Raw genomic sequence first — 19,933 nt, forward strand, 5'->3', positions numbered from 1 at the left:
TTTTCTTTCCACCTTGCTACTCAACCTTTCCAAAAATCCTCTCCAACAACTCGTGCGCAAACAACTCAATCCCCGGGCTCTTCGTACACCAACTAACCCTATTCCCCCTCCTAATATCCCCCCACCATCCCGCATCCCCCACAACCTCATCATCCAACTCACCCTTCCTCTCCGTCACCGGCCTGCCCCGACGATCAACAATACAGCATCCCCTAGTCCACTGACCCGCCGTCTCCACTCTGACATCCTCGGTCTTGAACTGCCAGCCTGGGTGCGAGGGCGAGAGCGCGTACCATATGCACAGCGGGTCGTGCAGCTGCAGGCCGAGCTTTGAAGCATCTTGGTTGGGGTTGAGGGAGAGGAGTTTCTTGAAGGTGGTCAGGAGGAAGAGGGTCGACCAGTCTGCAAGGGGAGAGTTGATCAGGGGCTCTGAGGTAGTGTGTTTAGTGTACAGTGACTGCGGAAGCATGTGCTGCTCCGTTGTGTCTGGGTGGGGTTAGCCCATTGTCGTCAGTGTCGAGATAGAATGGCGTGAGTGTGTACCAAGTGGGAACAGCTTCAACTTCAGCTGCCGTGACAGCTTCTCAGGGTATGGCGGTAGCTGGCCTTTCCCGCGCAGTGCCGGAGGCATGGTCGTTCTTGGGTTGGGATTCGTCAACGCAAAGACACGAGCGCTAGCTACACTGTCTGCATACGTGTTGAACTCGGCTCCTGGCGTCATCTGGTTTCTTTCGTTCAGCTTTCTGCGCAAAGGAGTATCCGGTTGCTTTGTGAGACCGAAGTTCGGGACAGGTATGTTCATGACCTCTGGCGAATACAAGCGGGCCAGAGGCGGGGACTACAAACGCAGCTTCGGGACCGCATTGCAGGAAGTCGACAGGAGAACATGAAAGGTGACTTACGTTTCCGGGTGCATCAATTGCACCGCCCATGACAACGACTTCTTTCACTCTCAGGAAGGTCTCAGGGTCCTTAGCCGCTGCCAGAGCAAGATTTGTAAGAGGGCCAACAGCCACGACAGTGATTGTGTCTGGCTCATTGTCTCTCAGCAGCTCAAGCATCTGCTCATGAGCTGGCTTCAAAGAAGGTTCGAAAAGCGAATGTTGATCCCTGACGGCTTGTAGCTCAGCCGCATCTTCAGGCGACAAACTTTCTGGAGTAGGCTTGAAAAGAGACTTCCACGTCTCAGCCGGAGTAAGATGAGGGTGGCTGTTGTGAACACCACCAAGACCATCAACTCCATGGAAAAAGTCTGCGACCATCATGTGCTCAGCCAGAGGCTCGGTAGCGCCCACAGCGACGATGGGTTTGCGCACATCTAGTGTTTCGAATCCTTTTGGTCTGCCTTGACTTTCCCTCCATGCTCTTTCTTTTCCGATGTAGTGGAACAGCGTGACCACGTTTCTCAGGCAGCTGTCAAGCTGTTAGTAAAATTTTTTTTTTTTACCGAGCAGATACCTCTTCGCTGCGTCTATGTGGTCTCGAGTAAAGAACGACTCGAAAAATGGGTGTACACGTGCCTCTGAACGTCAACATTTCCGAACGTCAAACTCAGCATAAGGATATCCAACTCTTCAGGCTTCGCGGAAAAGGCAAGAAGCATAGCAATGACATCGTCAACGCCCTGTTCCGTTATCAGTCAGAAATTCCCCTGATTTTACTGTAGCTACCCCGCTATAGCACTTACAGGGTCCGTATCTATGATAATTTTGTTTGGCGCCATCTTGTCTACCGTCTATATGAGAGAAAATCAAAAAAGGAATGTTGTGATCGTTGCACAAGGGAGAAGCTGCAAATCGTTGATTATACTGAGGCACGTGGGAGGCTACTACCGGCAACTGATTAGCTAATGAATCGGAGGTTGACTCAAGGTCAAACCGCGTGAGGCAGGTGAACGGTGCAGGATGGTCGGGGAGTTCCGATCTCCGCATTGTGGAGCTAATGACGTCCCGAGGCAGGGTCTGAGGCTTGAGAAAAGGTGTCCACAAAGCGAGCGACTTTTGTTACTGTTACTAAAGTATTGATGTGCGCTGGTTCGTTTCATTGATGAACTTTGTTGACATTGCTGGAATGCTGTAAAACTGGGCATGATGATCCAAAGTCGCAATTGCCCTTCCAATTGCTAAACAAACGCTACGCCGGGTTCATAATCTACATGTTCGGTGACCTACGGACCCCACTCATGCGCTCAAATGCTTTTGACCGTAATCTTCCCTCCAGCGTCTGGCCCATGAGCGCTGGAACATCTTCGTATGCGTCGTTGTACTAAGCTTGATATAGTGTATAGCCTGGCTGGCAGCCGAATGCTGAGGTATGAAGATAGTGTATATGCCGGAAAGCCGTACCGACTAATAAACCTTCTTCTTCTCGTCGACGGAGAACTGACCGGGGCCCATATTGACAAGGAGGAGGAGGCCGCCGCTGCGACTTTGTTAGCCTTTGGTAGCTGCAATATGGATATGTGGAACTTACACAATCGAAAGTATCTGGAAGAAATCATATTTCGCGAAATCCTTGTGGGGGTGGTGTGGGTGCAGAGTCCACCAGTTGTTGACGTAGAGGTTGAAAATGCTGAGAATGAGCACCAACATGACCGCGGAGAACTTGGCCTTGAAGCCAACAACAACCATAATGCAGGCAATGAGGCCGAGCAAGCTGGCCACGATCCTCCAAAAGCCCCAGTCGCCACGGAAAACGAAACCGACGAAGAGGAAGATAAGCAGAACACGTCCAGCAAGCTGGAAGTACATCTTCTTATCCTTCTCATCGAGCTGGGGAAGACCGGCTGGGGCGAACTTCTTGCGGACCCAGGAGTCGGACAGAACCATCATGAGACCGCCCATAACCGAAAGGTTGCGGAGGAAGAAGTTCAGGTCGAAGACCAGGCCGTATCCGATACCCTGCATAACCACCACGCTCATGAGACCAGCTACAGCGTATTCTGAGTGCTTTCGTGCGATGACCATGATCGAGCATACAGTCATTGCAACTACGTTGATGATGAGGAATGCGTGAGTGAAACCATTCCAGACTATACGCAAATGTTGTCAGCAGCTGCTCATTAAGTGCGGTGGAGTTTATAGGGTCTCGTACTCTTTCGGTAGTCGTGGAGGTATGTGAGCTGATCGCTCCATTGTGTCAAGATGCGCAGCGCGTCCTCGAGGAAAGTGACAACGATCAAGAAGCGGCCGACAGCTGGGAGGTACCTATTCAGAACCACGTTAGCTCTATTGTCACGAGTAGAGCTCAATGCTGCCGCAATTTTGCACCTTGAGCTCTCAGAGCTTCAGAAAAACTCACGGCTTGATTGGGTCGGACAGCGTGTCCAAAAAGTCCTCAATCTTGTTCGTCTGCTCCCTGAGTTGGTCGAGCGGACTCGGGTCGTTCGTGGTGCCATCGTTCCGTCCAGCGTTACCGAAGGGGCTCTGATTTCCCAGATGATAGCCCGCTGTGCCCCGTATTTGCGCCATAACTGCGGTCGAAAGCAAAAGAGAGGAGCAGGTTGAGAATGCAAGGAGTGGCGCTGCGTGGGCGGATATGGATGTTGTGAAGCTCTTCCGTGAGAGGACAGGTGTCGATGCCAAGAGGGGCTAGTACTCTCACCCTAGATCTGCACCCAGAAGCTTGGTGAGACAATCCTCTGTATGTAAGTTGTTATTCTGGAGCCATTCCGTAGCTGCACGTCCCTTATTTGCGGACTTCCGTAGCTAACACACAGTTTCGAGTTTTGGAAACGTGTGCAGCCGTTCTTGCTGAAACGCGAATTGATGCTGTTCAATACCTTTCGAGGTCCACAATTTTGGAGTTTAGGAATGAAAGCACCTTTCACAACACAAAGGACCTGGTTCGTCCAAATAAGCTTACAAGTGACTGCATATCAATCACTACTCTGAATGTGCTGATTGTGTAGCTGAAGCTGTGATCATGCGGTCAATGATGTCAGCGAGATATTTTGGGCAGGTGCTTTGAACGCAATACGAAGCACAGCTCGAAAAACCTCCGTATGCCACCAAATATACATTTAGAACACGATATTGATGATTTACTTCCATTGATAGCCAATCTACCATAAAGCAAGATGGCTTATCCTAGACTGAACAAGAGAAAAAATACATAATGTAGATAAACCTAGTAGCCTATCACTGCAAGGTATCGAAATGGACCGAGACTCCAATGCCACTTTTCGTGCCGCAAAGGCAACCGAAACCTCGCTGTTGATATCTCACAAATGCTTTACAAAACGTGTGACCTTTCCTCAGCTATACCCTCGTACTCGCAGTAGTGCGTGAGTCCGTCCTGGGACGGTATGGAGGCATTGGTCTTTCATAGCGGCAAATGCCGCGTTGAGAAGGTGTCAGGACGTCGAGATCGTCCGATCTGCCCACGGTATTGTGGGGATCTGGTGTGAAGCTTGAACTCACATAACAGGCCAGTCGGAGTCCTTCTCGGTAGTGGTGAAGGGCTCAGAGAGGATGCCGTAGCGCGAGCTCGAGATGGGCGCGCGGTTCTCAGTCTTCTTGACCTGAGGAACCTGAGCAGGCTTGACAGGTTGCACAGGGGCAGCGCTGGGAGTGTTGCTCTCCTCGGCGACCTGAGCGGCCTTCTGCTTCTTGCCTCCCTTAGGGATGGTGGTCCAGGCAGAGTCATCCTCCATAGCCAATCTCAGCTGCTCTTCCTCAGAAGGCAGACCATTGTAGCTGCCACTGTTCGAGACGGTATCGGGGGTGTTGATAGTTCCGTTGGTGGCGCTGGAGCTGGCAGTGGAGGCGACATCGAAGGTGTCGAGAAGCTGGCCGGTGGAAGCGGAAGCAGGGGCTTGAACAGCACCGCCAGAAGACTGGCCGGCCCAAGGGTTGTTGGAAGGCAGCTTAGCAGCGATACCATTCTTTGCGGGCTCTCCACGAGCCTCGCGAGCAGTGCGGCGCTGCTTCTCGAGCAGAACCTGACGCGCCTTCTCATCCTCCTCACGCTGAGCCTTCTCAGCCTCCTTCTTCTGGCGATTCTGACGCTGCTTCTTGGTCTCCTGGGGAGTCTCAACCTTCTGTACATTGGGTTTGGAGGCCTTTGCGGGCTTGTCGGAGGACTTGATGCTCAGAACATTAGCGACGGAAACGGAGGAAGGAAGCATGTCAGAAACATCCTTGCCGCTCGGGGCCGTGGGTGCAGCGCGGACGGGCGATGAAGCGGACGAGGAGTCGTTACTGGCATCAGCGCCAGCGGAGGGAGCTGCGTTAAACTCGGCCTTGGCCTTGTTGCCAGCCTCTTGAACAGCATCCTGAATTGACTTCTTGCGAGGAGCCTTGGCCTTAGCCTGCTTCTTAGCCTGCTTCGCAGCTGCCTTTGGCTTGCTGTCTGAATCGCTCCAATCCACCTGCTTGGAGCTGGTGGTCGTTGTGCGTGCCGTAGATCGGCCTCTGGTGTCGGCGGTGAGCTTCGGGGCGTAATAGAAGTAGCCTGCGGCCAGGATGGCCAAGAAGGTGGCCCAGCTCATCCACGACTGCATCTTGTCGAGGGGATGCGATCAGGCAGGTGTAGTGGAGGGTCGAGGCAGCTACCTCTGATGAAGGTCAGTGCGACAACTGAAGGCGCACTTGAGCTGTAGCAATGATGTGTCCAGTTGTTCGACGAGGGAGCTTGCTAAAGGTCGGTCACCCCTTATGTAAGGTAGATGAACCTAAGCTATCGGCAAGGGAGTTCTCAATTGACGGTGATGTGCGAGCACCTCGTTGGTTGCACAGCCCACAACTGCAGAGCCGGCGGGAAAGGGATTGGCAAGGTGGCCGTCTGCTTCGGGAAGCTGCTGGTACTCCCTAGTGACGGAAGGTGTAGAAGATAAGATGAGGAGTCAATCTGGTTTATGTGGACAGCCCAGATATCTGCCGCGAAAGAAAGACAGATCGATATGTGAGAGAGTAGTGATGTTGTGGAGGGAAGGTGCTCGGAGGTGATGTTGAGTGTGGTGCTTGCCCGTTTGGTAAGGCGCTATTGCGGAGAACGGGGCAAGTGTTCACGAGCTGCATGAGCCTCGATGATTGATTCACTCTTCCAAAGACCTCAAGAATGCATCCTGGATGGGCATACGCGTCTTCATTGGCTTCACGCGATACAAAATATGGCAGTTGTTCACTACTTCTGCAGATTCCCAGCGGTCGCAGCTGTTGCTATGCGGAAGCATCTCAGGGACCTTCGCGCACGGTGGCGAAGAGGCCACCGTGGACCTTGCGTGTCACCGCCGGCAGCTCCAGCTCGTTCACCGCGGACACATTGACCACCTTTCAATCCATCACCAATTCGAACAATTGACACGGTTTATCTCCGTGCCCTCTCGACTCATGTCACCAATCCACACCATGTCCAATTGACAGTAAGATTGACAAGCTTAAGTTGCGCTCAACAGCCTTGTGCTGCACACAATTCATTCTTCAAGCCACTGTTCGCACCGTTTGTGCGGTATGGTCGTCTCCCAAGGTTACAATGTCTCAAGGAAATAGTGGACAAGCCTTGGTCTTCCCTGGCGCTCTCCTCCCTTTCCAGTCGACCGCTTCCTGTTCAGACTTCAGGGGGTTCTTCGACTATTGGCTCTCATTGAACCTTTTGTAATATTTCCATGCTGACCAGAGAGCACTCGAGGGTGTGCACGTTGCATCAACTGCCCCAAGTGCTTTTACCCGGGTCAGAATCACAGCAAAACGGTTAGAAGGACGTTTGATTGTCACGGATGTACCGCGAAATCAGTCGTTGGACATTTCCGGCCATGCCCAGAAAAGACCCAAACACTGAAAGAAGCAATATCACTTCATGCTTCGTTGAAGCGCGTCCCTTCCGATACGTAAGCAGCGAATGCGAGTTGCTGACGCATTGAATAGCAATGCCATGGACATTATGAAGGTGATGGATATCTTAAGTAATAAAGCTAAGGGAAACAGCAACAGCATGACTTCATACCTGTCATGATTTCGTATACGCTCAGCCCAAAAGACGCCTGCAAATGCTTTGACTAGTTTCTTAACACCAAACATTGCGCCAGGGAAACCCAACAAAACTCCCTAAGCTAACAAAACTCCGGTAGTCAACACCTCCTCTTCAACATCAGCAAACCCTCCCCAGCATCATCCTCCGCCTTCCTCTTCCCCTTTGGACTGCCCTCACTCCCCTCACTCCCACTCCTACTCATCGGCGGCGTAACCTGCCCGGTAACCTGCCCGGTAACCTGCCCAACCCCCGCCAACCCCGCCTGACTCTGATACAGATTCTGATGGCACTGTGCCAGCCCCGGGACACCCTCCCTCTGCCGACTATGCTGCAGATTCATCTGCGCCTGTTTCTGGGCCTGCACTTGCGCCAGCCCTTGAGCTAGCTTCGGCTGCTGCAGAACCTGTGCTTGCAGCGCTGCGTTGCGCTGCGCGAGTTGCATTTGGCGTGCGATGTCGCCAAGCCCGGGGCCGACGATGTTGCGGTCTCCGATTATGGTGGCGCCGCAGTTGACGGTGATGTTCACGTTCAATCCACCTTTCTTCCGCCTCTCCGTCCGGCTTGACGATAGACTCGTGACTGGAGCTTGGGGCGGCGATGTAGGTGTCGGCGGCGCCGTGGGATCTGAAGGCACAGGATCGCCAGATAGCATTGTAGCGACGAGATTCGCTATCCGCACACTGTCCATCTGCGCGATGGAGATAATATTCCCGTTTCCGCGAATCTGCGTTGCGGCGTTGATTGTGATTTCTGGTGTCTCGTCTTCGCTGTCTTCGCTGTCTTCTTCTGTCTCGGGATCGTATGGTGAGGACATGTTGGGTGTGTTGGTTGCTTCGGGATTGACGACCATGTGGTAGGCTGGCGGTGCTGGCATATCACTCTCCTCACTATGCTCTTGACTTGGATTCGTGTGTGCTGGATTCCGGTACGATGATAAGATGGCTTGTACTTTTGCGTTCTGCAATGCGGGATTCCTCCATGGATCCATTCTTTGATATATTATAAGGCGGCTGCGCTGTCGATCAGGTGCCTGGCAGGCTGTGGGGTATCGTGATGATGAGGTGTGGCGTGATGGTGGGTTGAGCTTCCTCTTTTCCCCCTTGAAGCTGGTTACACGAGCGAGTGACCACGAAAACTGGACGAGACCTTTACCGGGACGTTCTCGATGTTCCTAAAAAATTGTTCCAGGTGGACTGACTCCTTACGTAGATAGTTTGGGAATCTGTGAGCGACGGCCGCGTCCGGGTGTCTTCACGGGAGTTGTTGTAAAAGTCGAATGTTCGTGGTTCTGCGCCGGCAGTTGCTTCGGGCTTCATGCAAAAGTTATCTTAAACACACCATCAGCATACCACACTTAATATATACCGGCCATACCATTGGCGGTCATTGCCATACAAATACAATAGCATCTCCGACAACAGCGCCCTCACGCACCCACACAGCGCCACACCTGCCCGTCCCACTCACCGTCCACTCCTCATGTGCTTGGTATTGACCAGCCCATGAAGCACGCACACAATAGCACTCTTACACGGTTTGCTATTGTGATCAATAAGGCAGCCGGGCGCTAGTCCGCTTCAACCCACCCGTACGACATGGGTGTCCTACACACGTGAAGCACTTCCGCCGCATGACATTGGCTTACGAGCAAGATCTGATGAGTGATTGCTGATGTTCGGAGGAAATTCCGGGATTATTACTCTACAATGAGTTGAGGTTGCTGTTGTATGGGTTGAGGTGGTGCACGCAGTGGAGCTAATGTGTTGCTATTGTTCTTTGTTATTCAGCACTGCGACATCCTCATCAAAATTATTTTGTGTCCATGGCTGAATGTTGTGCGACGCGTTATTTTGCGCACATCGTCTCCTCAATCATACCTGGAGAGTCACAGCAATGCCTCCTTTCCGCTATAAATCAGGAGGATTGAATCCTTCCATGTAATTACTCCAGACCGTGATGGGTACATGAATCAGGCAGGTCTAGTCTCTCTACGGTAGTCAATTATGTGGAGTCGTTAATCGGGCGCATATCACCGATCCATGGATGGCAGTGGAATCAATGTGGGTATGATCTTGCAAGTATTGATTTTTCCTATTATTCGTAGGAATTATGGCTATTGTGAGCTCGAAAAGTAAAGACAGCCGTGCAGCACTCATGGTTCGCAGGCTTGACAAGCAGAGTCGCTGGCTGATGCGGTGACGTGCATTGGTTGTGTGTCTACCTAGCCAATCGCAGCATTGCATGTGCGATGCTGCCGCTGGTGTGCTCAGATGGCGGAATCTGTTAGTATTGTTGTAGTAGCAGATGGCTTCGTACTGTGCGACAGCCAGTAGGAGAGCGCTCTGTTGCCGGCGATCGAAGCCGAGTCGGATGGCGTGAGAGTGCCGAATAATGTGCAGGTATTGCTGCCTATCGAGACACTCGGTTCGTCCTCCGTCCTTCAAGAAACATTGTGCTCCCCTCCTCCGTTCCATTCCTCGGGTCGTGGTGCTTGACACGCATTCTATCAAACATCCAGGACGCCGCGCTGGTAAATGCTTCAAAGACAAAACATACAAGTCCGGCTCACAGTCGGTTACATTGTGGTAGATGCAGGACCATCCCATGCAGACAAGGCTTCGACGATGGACAGGGCTCTACCGCTGCGGCCGGTACTGTGGGACTTCGTGATACGGGCGATCGTTAAAGAACAGGTTCTCCGACCACGGTGGGAGCTTCTTGTCCCGTTCGTACAGGTAGCCACAGTTATGGCAGAGGGTGCGCGGGCCCCGTGGACCGTCGCGGACAGCCCAGACGGCGGTACCCCAAACGTAGCAGTGTGCGCAACGCCATGTTTGTCGCTCCCTTTACACACATTGTTAGCTGAGCGAATGATGATGATGATGGAAATCAATACGTACCCTTCCTGTAAGCCACCGCCCTCCCCGCCATAGCCGGAGCCTGCGCCAGGTGTGTCTCGGCCCACAGGACTAAGACTCCTGAACCTCCTCTTCTTCTTGCTTCGCTCACCACGGCCCATGTTTTCTTGTTGTTCGATGTTGCTAAAGAACTCGTTCTGCGGTGTGCCTGACATGTTCGCTGTTGAAGAGAAGCGCGCTGTCTCTCTTCGCAGCCTTCTGATTTGCCTTTCGCGATCACCCTCACGCTTCTCGATTTCTTCTTGCGACAGCATCTCGACCTTTGGCTCCCACTCGTCGCAGAGATGCTCGTGGTCATATCTCCAGCCTGCACCAATTGAGGGCTCAACAGCGTCGTTGTCGATCTCTCCGTCACCAACAAGCCCACCATTCTCACAAGCTTCCTTCTTCAACCGCAATACAGCCTCATAGATGGCATGGGTCATTGAGGACACCCACTCGCCAGACAAACCAAGATCAGCACATGTGACTTGCGCGAACATCTCCGCAAAACCTGGAGGGTGCAGCAAAGACCATTCGAACTTGTCGGTGTACAGGCGGTTCATTAAATTGATGTTCAGCGTGACTATGCAGCGATATGTGTCATCTGGGTTGTGAAGCTCTTCGGACGGTAATGCTGTGGCAGAAGCGGTGATGCCATTTAGTATCGCGGTAGGTGCAGGTGTGTTTGCACCATTTGTCTGGGCAGCGCCGTTTGTGACAGGTGTGGAGGCGCCATTTGTTGGCTGTAATGCCGGCGTAGAAGTCCCGTCGCGAGTCGCAGGAAGCAGTGTTGGCTTTGCCGTAGTGCCTTGGACAGATGGCGCAGCTGTTGAGTGGAAGAGCGGATGCAGAGCAACTCCAGCATACTCTTCCAATTGCTGCCGTATTTGACCTGCAATGTTGTAGATGATCTGAGGCTTGCGGTCTGTGGGCAGATCGAGCTCGTCAACGAACTGCTTTGCAAACTGGTCTGGCGTCATGAGAGCCTCGTGCAAGTTCCATAGGAACGAGTCCTTCAGTCTGTATGCAGGCGTGACGTCCGGCTGCTTGTACGCTGGCAGGCTCTCGTTGATGCCGAAGTCGCGCGCATTCGAGGGAGTGGGTAAGGGCGCTTCTGGTCGGAATGGCTGGACGTCCATGTCTATCCGTATGGGAATGAGGGTGACAGGGAGGGCAGACTGCACCTGCACCTGCTTCTCCGTTCTACACTCAATTAGTCGCTGTCTCGACGTCTCCACTCAACATATGCACTCACAATGTGCGCTTGGGTCTTCCCATCCAGTCTCTCCATATGCCCTGTTGCTCGATAGGTGCTGTGAGCTCTTGCCCTAGTGCTGCTATTTGCGCTGTCTGGTCCAGGTTCATGGTGGCATCCCTTTGCAGGCTGCGCAGACCAGTCGCACGCCTCGGACGGTCGCTGTCCTCGAAGTCATCGTCGTCGTATGCGTCCTCGGCATAGCTGAGCACAGCGGTTCCACGCTTCGTCACGCGCGGTGCAGGGAGGGTGTTCGACGGCGGTACGATTGGGGACATGAGCGAATTGCCATGGGAGCGCAATCGCGGCGCATAGCTCGACATGAACGCCTGCGGCGGCGCCGTCTTTCCCGTGGTGGTGAACATGGCTGCTGGCGAGCGCGACGAGAGGTATGCGAAAGGTGAGGAAGCTCAAAAGAGCTGGCGAGCAGCAGACGCGTCGCAAACGCTGTGCGTGGTGACTGGTCGCGCCTCGCGGTGCGAACCCCGTCAGAAAAGAGGTCGAAATGCAGATTGACGTGTTTCCCCCCCTTGCCTGATAGCCTGGTCCGAGTTCTGAGTGCTGAGGTTCGTTTTGCGTGCCTCGCGATCAGCATGATGCCCTGGCGCGGTTCGCGGGTTGCAGCTGCTAAGTCAGCAAATGGCGCTAATGCCGGATTAAGCCTAGAACCAACTGGCACCAACCGTCGCCTCCTACATCAAGTCACTACGATAAAGGCCAGGATTCTACCACGATGCCCTGAACTCACACTTCCCTAGCACGTAGAGTCTCACATGGCTAATTTTGCGGTGATGACCGCAAAAGCGAAAGCTATAAAGCCCGATAGTAATCCCCGCTGACGGACATCAAGGCGCAGCCTTGCCTTCACCTCCGGCAAGAACGAGTTCGACATACCTTGTTTCGTGGCCTCAAGACTCCGCTTACCACTCGCCGTTGAATCATAGGCAATATGGTAAAGCACACACAGTATGAATTGAGATCCTTGTTGATGGGTCACGGTAGGTCTTTGCATCTTCGGTGTCTGCAAGTCTCTGTCACTAGCTGCTTTGCACTCATGCCTACATCTCGGCATCTACGCATGTTCCCTGGTCATATCGGACTTACATCGTGATAGGCCACAGTCCTACGCCTCCCCAGGCAGGTTTACGGAACACGAGATGCTGGAGTCCGCTTCCTCGCGATTGGCTCACAGCTAGGTCCTTCAATCTAATTCGCTGTTGCTGGGCCTCCACAATGCACTGCGGGTACTCCCATTCACCTTGTCTTCACGGTGTCCGTCTATTGTCTCATCGTGAAGCTACTGCGCAATAGGCAAGCTACCATGCCGCCGCACAACGTCAGCGGAGTTCCTTCGTCGCTACACAACGTGCTCTAAACTCTGCATCCCCAAAAACTACTTAAACAACCTCAACATTCTTCCCTCAGAGATCATCGAAGCTCCGAGAAAGCAACAACAACCACATTCATTCAATAACAATCTTCAGACTGGTTCTGAACATTCACACTCCTTCAACTTTCAATTTTCAAACAACTACGCTTTTGACAAGCCATACATTCAGCTTTCGATCACTTCCGCTCTTTTCAAAAACATTACATTCTCAACCAAATCAGCAACAATGTCTTCCACTATGACCAAGACCACTCTCTTCGCCGCCGTGCTAGCCATGGCTTCCACCGCCTCCGCTCACATGTTCATTGAGAGCCCTGTCCCCTTCTCTGGTGTCATGAAGGACCCGCTGCAGGCTGATGGCTCGAACTTTCCCTGCCAGGGTAGTGGCTACCAGATCACAACTATGAACGAGTGGGCCGTCGGCTCTGACGTCACTGTTTCGTTCCCTTCAGACCAGACAGCTACTCACGGCGGCGGATCCTGCCAGATCTCTGTCTCTAAGGACGAGAAACCTACTGCTTCGTCCAAATGGAAGGTCATCCACTCTATCTTGGGTGGCTGCCCTACAACTGGCGCTGGCAACTCGGGCGAGCTCGGTAAATTCGGCTTCAAGGTTCCCTCTGAGCTCCCGGAAGGCCAGCTGACCATGGCTTGGACCTGGTTCAACAAAGTCGGCCAACGTGAGATGTACATGAACTGCGCTCCCATCAAGGTCTCAGGTGGTACTGGTAAGGGTTTCGACGACCTACCAGACATGGCTATCGCAAACATCAACGCCCCTGGTGCATGCAAGACATCTGAGGGGTTTGACTACACCTTCGCCAACCCTGGTGAATCTGTCGTCAAGCTTGGCACCGGCCCCTTCAAGGAGCTTTGCGGTGGTGCTGCCTCTGAGGGCGGTAATACTACCCCTTCTGCTTCATCTGGCAACTCTGGCAACCCTGACACTGCACCCGCTCCCGCTTCTCCCAAAGAGCCAGCAACAACTCCCGCGCCCACCACTCCTCAGGCTCTTCAGGCTCCCTCTACCGGTGGCTCTACCTGCCCCAAGGACGACGCTATCCTCTGCAACGGCGAGTCCCAGTTCGGCGTCTGCTCCAACGGCCAGGTTATTTACCAGCCTGTAGCCGCTGGCACCAAGTGCTCGAACGGCAAGATCGCTCGTCGCGACCTCCACCGTAACGCGCGCACTGCTATCCCTGCCATCTGAGTCTTTGAGAAGGGGTAGGCTGTTGTACGGATATGGGATGATAATATGCGGGACTGGGTGGGAGTTGCATCGCAGGCGTTTAGCATTTGGGTTGGCATTTGGGTTGGCATCTGGTTCTCATTTGTTTCTTATTTGGTTTTCTTTTCGGATTGTATCGTCGGCCTGGCCACTACCTTCTGCCTGGTGCAGTGGATATGGCGGAGTTGGGCGTTTGGGACGTTTAGATAGCATTTAGATGTACGCTTCGAGCGTTCAATGCATTTGATGGAAATAAACCTACTTGACTTGGCATCAGACAGTGCACTAAGACAGTGCACTAATCCCAGTATCGTTGGTACAAACAGCATACTAACAAGGCACGAGAAATGACCCTTTCCTCCCGCTACTTCTGTGGTGTGATGTTCGCATGCGTTCAGGGTCAGGTTGCCAGTGAAAGTAGGTTCAACCTCTCGATTCACTTCCAGAGACTTTTCAGCCGCAATTCTGGCCCGCACCCGTAAAATCCTCGTCACAGCTACTCAAACTTACCACAAACACGATCAGATCTACTCTTAACACCATGTCATCCGACAACGCCCGCATCGCCGTACTCGAAGCGCCACTCGCGCAGTCGCAGTCCGTTCTGGCTGAGAAAACCGCAAACATCAAGCGACTGCAGAAAAGACTCGCAACCCCCATCAAGCATCCATCACGATCACAACACTACAGACTTCATCAAGCTCGCTGAGTTTGTTGGCACGTGGCGCAAGGAGCCTTTATCCCTTTCACTTGCGGATATCAGTGCTGAGCTCGACGAGGTTATGGAAGACCTCGCGATGATTGTGGCGGCGCACCTCGAGCATGATCTTGAGTATGATCCGGGTTTTGAGACTGAACTGATGGAGGATGCAGCTTTGGATTTGGGTATGATGCCAGATGAAGAAAGTTGGATGTAAAAATGTCATATTTGAGACACTGTAACCCCAAGATATTAACGAAGGCGGCACATTAATAGTGCGAATTATATCTTACTGATATCGAAGCATATCCTACATATATCACTACCCTCAACACGTAATATCCATTTTTTGTATCGATAAGAGAAGCCAGGTGCGCTAAATCACTATCGACTGTGGAAGATAAGAGAAAGTTGGGCCATGGTGCCTGCTCCGTAATGATCGAGATGTGACAGATGCATGTGGCTGGGCTCAAGGTATGAAGGTGTACCTTTACAGATCCATCTCACATTGGCTGTATCCCACATCGGAGTACATAATGCTCATGATGTTGTACGAGGTCAAAATCCATCTTTAGATTCTGCCCCAAATCTCCAACATGGACGATGAGGTTGCGTGTTTGGCATGCCGTCCTAGGGGAGTAGTGGTATGTCTAAACCCTTTCTCTGTCCTGTTCGATAGTTAGTTTACCACCGGACTTCTTTGACTAGTACTTCTGCCAATCGGGCACTCTCACGCTGCCTCGATAGGTGAATTTAGCTTTCCCCGCATTACTGTCAGCGTATTCCCGTACGGACAAGTGACTTTGATGTTATTCTTCATTCTTCATATTTGAAAGGTGCTTTACTAGGCATGTAGAAGTCGTGCAATGTGCTGCCAATACTCTCACCGAGACAGATAGCATGGCAGTACGAGAGTGTCTCTCTAGCGACTGTATGCAGATATCGAGCCGGACGAGCAGGCGGATCTCGAACGGATCTTGTCGAGTCTCAACCGCCGACGATAGGATAGTGTGCACTGGATATCATGCGCATACTTGATGCTGCCAATTCGGAATGCATACTTTAAAAGTTGCTATACTTACAACCTTTTGACAACGATTGAGGCTGTTATGTCATCGGGGTGAAGTGAACGGTGAGAGAGGTGCGGGAAGACTCCGCTGCCCCACATCAGCTTTGAAGAGCTCCAACCACACGTCATTCGCGACTTCTGCAACTTTTGCCTGACTCTTTTCGTCATAACAACTACACCTCAACAACTATCCGAAACGCACGAAGCTATCACGATGTCTGCTGAAGCGACTCCGATCACAGCTGCACGGTTCGCCGCCGCTCTCACCGAGCTGCCTATATCCTCGTTATACGCAAAGCACGCCGAGCTCATCAACAGTATCACGCATCTCGAATCGAGCAACAAGCAGCTAGAAGATTATGCCCGCGAAAACGATGATCGCGACTGCTATGAAGCGCTGCTCGAGAATCGACAAGTTATGAAGAAATTCAACGAGCGCATGGACCTAATTAGGAAAGAAGTCGAAGAGGTGCGCGGCCTACCTTGGAGGCCTAGAGATGAAGGCGAGGTCAGAAAAGAGGAAGGCGCTATTGGCTTGAACGGAACAGCGCCAACACAGAATGGAACAAGCACGACTGCATCAAGTGGTCCTCAGGCAGCCCAAGAGCAGACAAACGGCACTTCGGCGCAGACCGGGGAGGTTGAGGAGGGTGTATACCTATGAACAAAGCAGATCCTTTGCTTCCAAGTAATACCAGCAGCACACGAGAATTGCGTCTTAGAGTTGCAAGACAATGATGTCTACGTGTAGACCAGGCATGGTCAACGTAGGATTGTGCGCTTGACCACGGTCTGCCAGGCTACACAAAGCTTTTCCGATTGGGATAGTTCGCCGGAATCGACAGGTCTACTATCCCGACATCCTCAGGCGAAATGGGATCGATCACAGCATAGTCTTATCGAATTACCCGGGACATAGCTACAAAGAATTGTGGGATGTTGCTATGACCAGATTGTTGCGTCGTTCAAGCAAAACAGCTCGTTCACCACCATTTCTGGATATACCTTACTTACTGCGGCTTGACCCACTCACGCAACCATGGTTGGGACAACGATTATGTGCCCCTATTCGCCGAACCTATTAACCACGGAACGTAGAAAATGAGAGCGAAAGATATATTAGGCTCGAAATTACTGGTATAGCGGTAGTACAAATGCGAACACATTCACTACCTACTCTGGAAAATCCACGACCTAAACCTAGTTTTCATATGTCTAGTCTACGACCAACTGCTCCCATCTCAAAGTCCTTTAAGTTACCATGTCAACCTCTTTGTGAACAAAAGGTATTCGACGGAAATGCTACACAACGGACAAACCGATTTATGGTGGAGAAGGTATTCCGATTCAGACCAAAAGCCGACCGTTCGGACCAACTAAGTCTGGCCCTCAACCACTAGCGAAGAGCGTAGTTTCTGATACTGAGGGCAAGGCAGTCACGAAAGCTATCGAGAATGAGGTGCATCGAACTTCGTTGTGGAACTGGGAGTGGAATAGCGTCCATAGCGGTGACAATGACACTGGCTTCTTTACCACCCTATGGCACATCATGCACCACAAAGACATAGGACCTGAGTTCACGACAAACAAGTTTGGCAAATTCCCCGAGGGTTTGCGATGGCGACTGCGTGCTCAAGAACACTTCTTCGATCTTGACGATCTTCTCCGGCAGGGACTGGTTAGCAAGGATGCGCTTCGAACAGGCATGGATATCTCTCACCTTGTAGGGAGTGTTGAAGAGATAATCGGATGTTTGGAGACTGGCGCAGTCTGTGGGCTTCAATTTGTGAGGTTCTTCAAGCAGTCGAGGCTTGGCCACGGCAACTTCGACACGCCAGTTACTTGGCTCGCAATTCTCATCCTTCGATCTGACCTAGAATCGACTAAGAAAAGATTGTGAGGCGCCTTGAGAGTACTCAATTGCTGGGTAAGCTTAGGATTGATTTTGGCGGATACATACGTCCGTCAGAAGTGCGCAATGCGCCTGACGCAAATGAGACGGAAGATATGTATAAGATGAGGCCACACGGGTTTGGTTGCTTCCTGCCTAATGGCATTGATCTGCAGATATGGGCTGCGGAGGCAAACCGTACCATGAGCGTATCTTGTATCTGTATGAAATTGTCTACGGCGAGGGCGCCTGGGGATACGCGTCGAGGTTTCTACATCTGCTGGACGTCTATGCAGCAAATCTAGCGGAAACGATTCAACCAACACCGCTTCCAGGGCCGTCCGATAACATTTTTCACTAGACTTGATAGCTTTCATATCGATGTTCAGTGGAACCGACTTGGGTGCCTATGATTCGGATAGTTCCATCGACCCTTTGGACTTGAATCTACTTGGTATACACGATGATCAAGACTAGGGATGTTGCGCTATCTCCATCTCAATTATTCGTACCACGAGCAGGAAACGGGAAGCTCTTACTATAGCTATCAATTCACACAATTGCGCCCTCATTACACACCACGACTTTCCTGTCGTCGTCCGCACTTTCCACACGTGGCAAGACCACTCACACGCCGCTTCATAGTCAACAGCGGCAGACGTCGCCTACGAGAAGCTCGAGCAAGTCTTCAAAGGTCCTAAATTTAGTACCATTCTTTTGTCCCCGATTTCGTCTTCGACTGTCACGCAAAACTTGTCTACTTGCGGCATGGTCAGGAACTTGCCAACCGCCAAAGCATACCTTTTTACGACGAGGCAGTGACATCGCTCCCTCACCGGCGGTAATCACGACGCAGCTTTCCTCACCCTTATTGGCCCTTCACCTCACGAACCGGCGACTACCCTTCACCAAGCCCAACTCGAGCCCAAGAAAAGCAAATTCCACCACATCCAGCCTGGCGCTCATCGCCTGGCTGCACCTGTGTATTGGATCTTGCCAAAGTATTTGTACTTAATCTACATAAACCAATTGCAATGCTCGGTGTAATCCTTCACAGCTAGGCTGCCGCATTGGGCGACTAGGCAAGGACTAGAATGCTTGGCTTAGGAATCCTACCAGATATGCTGGGGGGTATGCAGGTGCATGCAGGGGTCGTGGTCCACGCGCGCTGTTTTTGGTAAGAGCGTGGACGGCGCATGGGCGTGGGGTGCGGAGATTAATGTTGCTGCACACGTGGTGCTGTTCATCAAAGGATTGAATTCAATTGAGGTAGCTCAATTGTTAGCCAAGTGACAGGCCTGTTTGATACATGCCTTTGAAAAACTTGATCACAACACGTGCAAGTGCGTAGGGTACGCGACGAAAGGAACGACGCAGAGTGGGTTTACCCGCGCGAGGCTGCGGTCAAAACGCGGACCCCTCAGAAGAAAGCAAGCAGAAGTCGGAAATCAGGTGATCTCTAGCGACGAGAGACAACAAAGTGCAAGATCCCACAAGCCATCCGTCATGCCATCAATACTGCAAGTGTTACCGGCTTACACCCAGCACGTTCTCCTACACCCTCTCATCCTTCCACAATCAACTCCTCTTTCCCCTTCCATCACTCACAATCAATATCGATGTGAGTAAGCACCGCCTCGCACAAATCCCCGCACACATCACACAAAACCGGTCACCTTCCGCATCGTCATGCCCACCTGCTGCACGGTAAGCACGTACCTATCGAAAGTCTCAGCCACCCCGGTGCGGCCCTCTAATTTTACTATTGGCGCACGATCCCCTGCGGTGCGACCAGCAGGCAGGGATGTGGCTGAAGCCACCCGCGTGAGCCGAGCTTGGGTATTCCCTTGTGAAGTGTGAACGGGCAAGCTGGAGGGGATTAGTGCCTGAGGGACGACGATGCGGGCTGATGATGGAGTTTGAGGGTAAGATGGGATATATGTGACGAAATGGTTGATGTTCAGCGATCGTTACTGTGAAGGAATGCGCTGTCTTCAACCTGGGGGCTGATGTCGATCACCAGGCACCTCCATGCTCCAACGCCCTCTCCACGCCCCAGTCGATCCAGATGCTCGATTCTCAGGCAAAGATCTGAACCCTAAGCGCCTATCCCCAGAATGTCTTAAGAAAATCTGAAACAGTAGCAACGAGATCGTTGAGTCTGCCTCGAGCTAGTTGAGGTGTACTAGGAACGCATGTACAATGAAGTTTTGGTTATGCCCTGATCCCAACACTTGATTGCGGGCCACTTGGATCTGCCGAGCAAGCGGAGGCTGGATCCAGTGAAGATGTGGCGCGAGCTGTTGGTTGTGGGTCTGGAGAACTGGGATTGATTGATTGATCGGTTTAACGTCCTATGTGAGTCTGTGACTATGGAAAACGAGAGGAGCAACTGAGGATTGAGTTCTGTGGATGTCGTTGAGCTGTGTGTTAGGAGGTGCAATCTATGGTGGATGCCTGACTGAAGGGACGGGTAAGCAGATCTCCAAGCCATGTGTGCGATCTCATGGAGTAACCATGATGGTTGA

General features: G+C 52.1%; 7 protein-coding genes across 7 annotated transcripts; 2 read left to right on the forward strand and 5 right to left on the reverse strand.

The window, feature by feature from the left end:
- Nucleotides 1-16: 16 nt before the first annotated feature.
- BU25DRAFT_428067 (nucleoside hydrolase) lies at nucleotides 17-1,723 on the reverse strand (the record flags this gene model as incomplete). The annotated part of the gene is made up of 5 exons (XM_033708479.1): nucleotides 17-486; nucleotides 544-838; nucleotides 903-1,413; nucleotides 1,521-1,624; nucleotides 1,688-1,723. The coding sequence occupies 5 exons, from the start codon at nucleotides 1,721-1,723 to the stop codon at nucleotides 17-19; spliced, it is 1,416 nt and encodes a 471-aa protein (XP_033566339.1).
- Nucleotides 1,724-2,348: 625 nt separating this feature from the next.
- On the reverse strand, nucleotides 2,349-3,470 carry BU25DRAFT_428068 (SURF4-domain-containing protein; the record flags this gene model as incomplete). The annotated part of the gene is made up of 4 exons (XM_033708480.1): nucleotides 2,349-2,421; nucleotides 2,473-3,031; nucleotides 3,094-3,206; nucleotides 3,301-3,470. 4 exons carry the CDS (start codon nucleotides 3,468-3,470, stop codon nucleotides 2,349-2,351), a joined length of 915 nt encoding a protein of 304 aa, XP_033566340.1.
- Nucleotides 3,471-4,417: 947 nt separating this feature from the next.
- On the reverse strand, nucleotides 4,418-5,503 carry BU25DRAFT_383835 (uncharacterized protein; the record flags this gene model as incomplete). Its single annotated transcript, XM_033704300.1, has 1 exon — nucleotides 4,418-5,503. One exon carries the CDS (start codon nucleotides 5,501-5,503, stop codon nucleotides 4,418-4,420), a length of 1,086 nt encoding a protein of 361 aa, XP_033566341.1.
- Nucleotides 5,504-6,577: 1,074 nt separating this feature from the next.
- On the reverse strand, nucleotides 6,578-7,960 carry BU25DRAFT_475374 (uncharacterized protein; the record flags this gene model as incomplete). Its single annotated transcript, XM_033710930.1, has 2 exons — nucleotides 6,578-7,252; nucleotides 7,337-7,960. The coding sequence occupies 2 exons, from the start codon at nucleotides 7,958-7,960 to the stop codon at nucleotides 7,070-7,072; spliced, it is 807 nt and encodes a 268-aa protein (XP_033566342.1). The 3' UTR covers nucleotides 6,578-7,069.
- Nucleotides 7,961-9,608: 1,648 nt separating this feature from the next.
- Nucleotides 9,609-11,492, reverse strand: BU25DRAFT_428071 (SNF5-domain-containing protein; the record flags this gene model as incomplete). The annotated part of the gene is made up of 3 exons (XM_033708481.1): nucleotides 9,609-9,816; nucleotides 9,873-11,075; nucleotides 11,128-11,492. The coding sequence occupies 3 exons, from the start codon at nucleotides 11,490-11,492 to the stop codon at nucleotides 9,609-9,611; spliced, it is 1,776 nt and encodes a 591-aa protein (XP_033566343.1).
- A 1,263-nt stretch (nucleotides 11,493-12,755) lies between these two features.
- Nucleotides 12,756-13,727, forward strand: BU25DRAFT_331809 (lytic polysaccharide monooxygenase; the record flags this gene model as incomplete). Its single annotated transcript, XM_033702417.1, has 1 exon — nucleotides 12,756-13,727. The coding sequence occupies one exon, from the start codon at nucleotides 12,756-12,758 to the stop codon at nucleotides 13,725-13,727; it is 972 nt and encodes a 323-aa protein (XP_033566344.1).
- Nucleotides 13,728-15,649: 1,922 nt separating this feature from the next.
- Nucleotides 15,650-16,423, forward strand: BU25DRAFT_142304 (uncharacterized protein). The gene has a single exon (XM_033700588.1). It carries the CDS (start codon nucleotides 15,729-15,731, stop codon nucleotides 16,176-16,178), a length of 450 nt encoding a protein of 149 aa, XP_033566345.1. The 5' UTR covers nucleotides 15,650-15,728; the 3' UTR covers nucleotides 16,179-16,423.
- The last annotated feature ends 3,510 nt before the right edge of the window (nucleotides 16,424-19,933 follow it).

Source organism: Macroventuria anomochaeta (genome assembly GCF_010093625.1).
Source record: "Macroventuria anomochaeta strain CBS 525.71 unplaced genomic scaffold BU25scaffold_3, whole genome shotgun sequence".
Taxonomy (NCBI): domain Eukaryota; kingdom Fungi; phylum Ascomycota; class Dothideomycetes; order Pleosporales; family Didymellaceae; genus Macroventuria; species Macroventuria anomochaeta.

Coding starts and splice junctions, on each gene's coding strand:
- BU25DRAFT_142304 (XM_033700588.1), top strand. CDS start 15,729: ATGTCTGCTGAAGCGACTCCGATCACAGCTGCACGGTTCGCCGCCGCT.